This window comes from Belonocnema kinseyi, chromosome 5, assembly GCF_010883055.1.
Source record: "Belonocnema kinseyi isolate 2016_QV_RU_SX_M_011 chromosome 5, B_treatae_v1, whole genome shotgun sequence".
In the NCBI taxonomy this organism is placed as follows: domain Eukaryota; kingdom Metazoa; phylum Arthropoda; class Insecta; order Hymenoptera; family Cynipidae; genus Belonocnema; species Belonocnema kinseyi.
Window position 1 is genome coordinate 2970456 of NC_046661.1, and position 6000 is coordinate 2976455.

At 36.6% G+C, this 6000-nt stretch overlaps 1 protein-coding gene across 5 annotated transcripts in view; it reads left to right on the forward strand.

Moving 5' to 3' along the window:
* LOC117172354 (synaptotagmin-10-like) overlaps nucleotides 1–6000 on the forward strand; it is a 476779-nt gene that overhangs the window by 129870 nt on the left and 340909 nt on the right. For all 5 annotated transcript variants that reach the window (XR_004467013.1, XM_033360186.1, XM_033360187.1 and 2 more), the window contains exons 2-3: nucleotides 3913–4175; nucleotides 4290–4436. Coding sequence is in view for 4 of the 5 variants with exons in the window: in XM_033360186.1 (XP_033216077.1) it covers nucleotides 3913–4175; nucleotides 4290–4436 (410 nt within the window). In the remaining variant the exon portion in view is untranslated. The remainder of the gene's footprint in view (nucleotides 1–3912; nucleotides 4176–4289; nucleotides 4437–6000) is intronic.

Consider the following 6000-nt stretch of genomic DNA (forward strand, 5'->3'; position numbering starts at 1 on the left):
GTACGTTGTTGGAAAAATATAGTCCTCAGCTGCTGCAGAAGAGCTTTTTAACGAATGTAAAGTTTTCAATGCGAGCGTAAAGCTAGTTTGACAAGCTTCACATTCGTTAAAAAAGCTCTTTTTGCACTCATGTAGAAATATATATTTTTTTGTAAAAATAAAGAAAGAAAATCCGTTATGCAGAAATCGAATAAGTGTCACATACTTGGTACAAGGGAAAAGTTAACAGTTTACAAAGAGAGACTAGGGAAATTATCGGAATTTGATTCTGAGTTGGGACAGGGGCTTTCAGAAAAGAATGGGAATTTTATAAAATAATTTAACTCTTATTTATTTAGAAGCGAGTTGAAAAATATTTATTCCAAGTCATAATTCGCCAGATTTTTTAAATTCCTTGTTTTAAATCATAATTTCTTTTAATTTAAAACTTTTTTTCTAATAAAACTGTGCCAGAAATTAAACTTCTCTATTTCAAATTATCAAAAAAGAGGTCAGGGGAAACGAGGTAAGGAAGGGGATTTATTGGACCAAGGGATGAAATTTTCTATGTGAAAATGGTAACGTATTAAAACCTCAGTTTGAAATATCGGCGGATTTATCAAGCTTGCTCTTAATTTCAGGTAATATACCTGCAAAATATTCTTCATTCATGAAATTCGAGGAAGGCATTTATGTGCCTTTTTCCTCACTTCGATGACACACAATGGCGAGCATTTTCAAATCAATATCTTAGATGCATTTGTGATGTGTCTTCCAAGTATAAATCCGTTGTCTTCACTTATTCTACTGTTCAAACTTATGCAACATCGTAAAGCACCGGTGAATAAAGGCGTCAACCTCACTGGAATCTTAAATTGTGCTGTGTAGAACAAAAATAAAGATAAGCAATACAAATAAAAAAGACGCTTGTAGCAACAAATTCTGCCGGTCAAGACACTAATTATATTATTTGATGCGTTCTGAAATTTTCTCAAGAAGCTACTTCTTTATTTTTTAATCTAAAGCTTCCCAAGTTTCTGAAGTGTGTTCATTTAAAAAAGATGCATGCTGAAGTCATAACCAATCGGCTTAGGAATAATAGTTAAAAAAACGGTTGAGAATCGGGAAGTTGTTTAATCCTGCAAGACGGCCCAGAAGCTTTCACTTTTTCTATAATTCCTGTTCCAAACATTCACTTGTACTCTTCTTCTTTTTCCATAATTCAATATGAATGTTAAATTTTCCCTATTAGATTCTACTACTTCTTTGAATTCATAAAATCTACGGACATAACCAATCACTTCACTGTAAATATTTATAAAAGTTCTAAGAATTGCATTTTCAAAATATTCGTAATAAAATTTTTTAAGTGTATTTTTTTACTGACATGGTTTGTCCATTTCTTTAAAAAATTTAGCACCTATTCGTCAACCTCCAAGGAAGACTGGACTACTAGGCAGTCTGATAAGTCCCTGAAAAATGAAACACGGAGACGTTTTTTTGGCCAAAGTCGGTTTTATTTTTCAACACACTCTCCTTTTAGGTCGATACAGCGAGTCCAACGATTTTCTAACTTTTTGATACCGTCCGAAAAGTACTCGATCGGAAGGTCTCCAAAATACGCCTCAGTTTCAGCTATGAGTTCCTCATTTGAGTAGAAACGCTTACCGGTGAGCCATCTGTTCAGGCTAGGGAGCAAGTAATAGTCACTGGGGGCCAGGGCTGGTGAATACGGTGGCTGAGGAACCAATTCGAAGCCGATTTCTTGCAATTTTGCTTGTGCAACTAAGCATGAATGAACAGGCGCATTATCGTGATGATAAAGCGGTTTTTTCTTCTTCAAATGCGGTCGTTTTTGGCGATTTCGATTTTCAATCGGTCCAATAATGATGAATAGTATGCTCCGGTTATGGTTTTACCTTTTTCAAGATAGTCTACGAATATTATGCCATGTGCATCCCAAAATACGGAGGCCATAACCTTTCGACCCATTGTTGCGTTTTTGGACGCTTCGGAGCACTGTGGCCCGGTGGAACCCACTGTTTTGCCTGTTGCGTTGACTCAGGAGTGTAGTAGTGGATCCAGGTTTCATCCATGGTTATGAATCGGCGCAAAAACTTGGTCGGCTTACGCGAAAATAATGCCAAATTCTGCTGGGAAGTTGTCACACGAATTCGTTTTTGGTCCACTGTGAGCAAACGCGGCATCCATCGCGCGCAAAGCTTCTTCATGCCCAAAACTGAATGCAAGATATTGCCCATATGTTCCAATGATATGCCTAGAGCATTAGCTACCTCTCTCAATTTCACTTTGGCATCATTCAACGTCATATCATGGATTTTTTCGACATTTTCTGGTGTAGTGACCTCTTTTGGGCGCCCAGATCGTTCAGCATCAACTGTGCTCGTACGGCCACAACGAAACTCAGTAAGCCACTTATGAATCGTTCCAATAGACGGTGCAGAGTCCGGGTAATACTTTTCCAGCTTGGCCTTGGTCTCGGGTATCGTTTTCTTGCGAAGATAGTAGTGTTTGATCAAAACTCGAAACTCAGATTTTTCCATATTAAAAAAAACTCGGAGGTTAGTCGCTTCTCAGTGCTGTAACTTGTAAATGCGTGAACATAAATGGCTGAAGTTTTGACAGGTGTCATTTGAAGGATCAAGCTCGACGAAAATGGTTCACGTTAGTGAATACTAATGCCATCTCTTAGAATTTTCAGGTACTTATCAGACTGCCTAGTAGTAGAAAAGTTTCCAGCATAAGGGTCAAAAAAGCCAAATTTCTTGATTTTTTATGTTCTAAGAATTCATATTACATGAAAAGAATATAAGAAATATAAAAAGAATATTCGTTATTGCTATTATAGGAAAAGAGCTTGAATTTTAGTCATATCTGAGGATAATCAGACCAAAAGAAAAGCTTTCATCTTAGGAGTCTGAAAAATTGGTTACCTCAATGAACGACTGTTTTGTCTCATGTTTTAGCCACTGATATGAAAAAAGAAGAACCTAACATAAAATATTCTATTTTTTATTGCAGTTATACATCACAAAAGCTTCAAAAATAAAAAATACATTTTCTTTGCACCCTCTGTGGATTGGCAAAGTTGACAGGGAAGGGTAGTTAATTAACTCAGCATTAATTATATCAGATCTGCTCATATGAAGCATTCGACTAAGCAGTTAGAATAGGTGTGAATAAGGAATACTAAAATTGCGCAAGACTTACCATGTACTTGTAAGACTTATAGCTAAGAGTTACCTTGTTTTAATAGAAGATCTTTAGATTAAATTCGATACCGATTTTTCCTAGATAATTATTATTCGCATTTGATACGTTGTTGATAATAAAAATACTGCATAATAAAAAAAGTTCTCTTTGACTAGACCCATAACTTTTATCGGAAATACATTTTGATAGCATTCTTTTGCTTCAATCAAGGGAGCTAAAACTTTAGCCGGAATTTTTTCATCAAGTGGAACCTATCTAGAAAGTTTTGCAAAATCTTTCAAAACTTCAAAATAAGGGCCAAAATAATCTACCTGCACTCAGAGAAATGTTTGTTTAAATTAAATTAATCCTTTCTTTGCTATAGGTTCAAACAGATATTTGATTCAAATAAATATTTTTTCCATTTAAGTGGAATTTATTTAATTCGAACAAGACATTGTTTATTTCAAACCAAATTTCATTTGAATAAAACATGTTCTAATATCAATATAGGGGCAAGACATGTTCGTTTTATTTGAACGAAAAAACTTCTGAGTGCATGTACTTTATTAATATTAGGCATAGTATACGTTCAAATTAAAATATTAAGAGGAGCATGTCCTAAACGAGGGGCCCTTCTTAGGCACATTTTTCTTCCTTGTATACGTATAAATATGTATTTTGCTGTTTGAACATATAAAAACTTTCTTTATTTTCCAGAAGTGTGGAGCGAAATTTTTTGCTATCAGCTGCTAATAGGGGCTGGATTAGCATTCATGGCGCTGGTTTTACTAGCAGCAGTAAGTTTTCAATGCTCCTCAACCTGGCGATGGCTCATGGGAGTCACCAGACACGAAAATCTAGAAAGTTCTGAAGGTGACGTCTCACAGAAAAATGCTATTCGCATTAGCCACTCTTTGCCTGACCTACAGACGGATCCAATCACCCATGAATATGTTCAGGAGCAAAAAGACAACAAAAAGGTACTCTGTTATATAATCTGAACTTTGGAAACTACATATGTATTTAAATTTAAAATCTCAAAGAAAAAATCCGTCTAGTTCAATCACATTTGAGCTAATTAAGTATATTTTCAGGTACTGCGTCAAACAACGTTACCAATCGTACCGATGAGACACCAAACTTTTCAAAGACAACTTTCTCATCGTCTTGATCTTCCAAATATCCAATTCAGCATCTGCAGCCTTGAAAATCGCAGCGATTCCAGTCTTGGGCTAATTAAAGTAAGCTCTGAATGATAGCTAAAAAAATATAGAAAATTATTTCTCACTGTAGTATACCATTCAAAATTCGTCAGAGAATAAGAATCAATCATAGAATTTACGGCCACTCTTATAGGCCCTTAAAAAAACCTTATAAGTAATAAATTTGAATGTTACACAATAGTGCGCTTCATAAAGGCTTTTTAATGAATTCTCAATTTCTTGAACCATTTTAATTTGTTCCGACTTTTGTTCAGGGGATTTGCGAAATAAACGTATCTCCCATAACACTCCATGTTTCAGAAATATTCAATTGAAACAATAAATATATTTTAACGTGTACTTCAGCAATGTTCCAGAAGCATTGAAATGCCCGACCCAGGCAATATTAAGCCGAAATATTTCTGTAATAATTCAAAGGTATTGAATTGCGCTTGCTTCATGTGTCTAAAAAGTGTCAACGAAATGTTGCTGAAATATTGCCGCGCAATCTTGTTAGAACATTAGCTGAAATATTAACAGAGTGACTCTATAAAATATTGGCCAAATATGTTTTTGAAAGTTTGTTTCTAAATTTATTTTCAGGTTATACATACATTAACAATTTGTCATAAGGACAACCGCAGGATTTCACCGAGAGCGGGTGCTAATCTGAAAAATTACGCACGCTCCCAGCGAAATCGCGGTAAAATTACAGCCACAACCACGCCTCACGACCGTGAGATAGATGGTAACAGTCTGTAACGAAATCAATACGACGATCTGGCAAAAGTTATGTGCACCCTTAAAACACGGACTGATCAAGGACTACCGCCTTCTGCATTTTTCCCGCAAGTTCCCGCCAGAATACTTAAGATGCATGCTTTTGTCCATGTGCATAACCTTTCTTGTCCCGATATCAAGGGATCTGAGCTCGCTCTTTGTCCATGCAACTACTCCAAATGAATATAGTACTACTGGGACGGCAAGCATGTTCGTTGCAGATACTTTGTTCCTCGCCGACAGTTCGGAAGACCAAATCTGTCGGATAAGACGTTTGTATCTGCTTCGGAGAGTATCCTTTATAGATGTCACATCCTGAATGCGGCTCTGTGGCACGCCCAGGTATGTGTAAGTCTCTCCAGCGCAAAGGTGTCGTATAGCGCTTCTATCAACAAGCTCAGGATCTTCAGGGATTCCTTTAAGTTTTCCTCGCTTCAAATAAAATTTGGCGCATTTGTCTAACCCAAATTCCATTCCAATTTCCTTAGTATATCGTTCGACAATCCCCAGAGCTAGATTCAGTTGCTCTCTGTTTTTAGCATAGATCTTAAGATCGTCCATGTGAAATACATGAGTGACCTTGTACTTTCGATCTGCAGATTTGCCGCACAAGTACTCGTCGGAATGGCGCAGTGCTAGAGATAGTGGCAATAATGTAAGGCAAAAGAGGAGTGGGCTCATGGTGTCGCCCTGAAAGAAACCTCTTTGAAACGCGACCTTTTTAGTTGTCACACGATTTTTTCCAGATGAGATAGTAAATCTGGTTTTCCAAAGCGGCATCAATCTCTCTATGCACCCAACTATTTTCGGATGAACCTTTAAG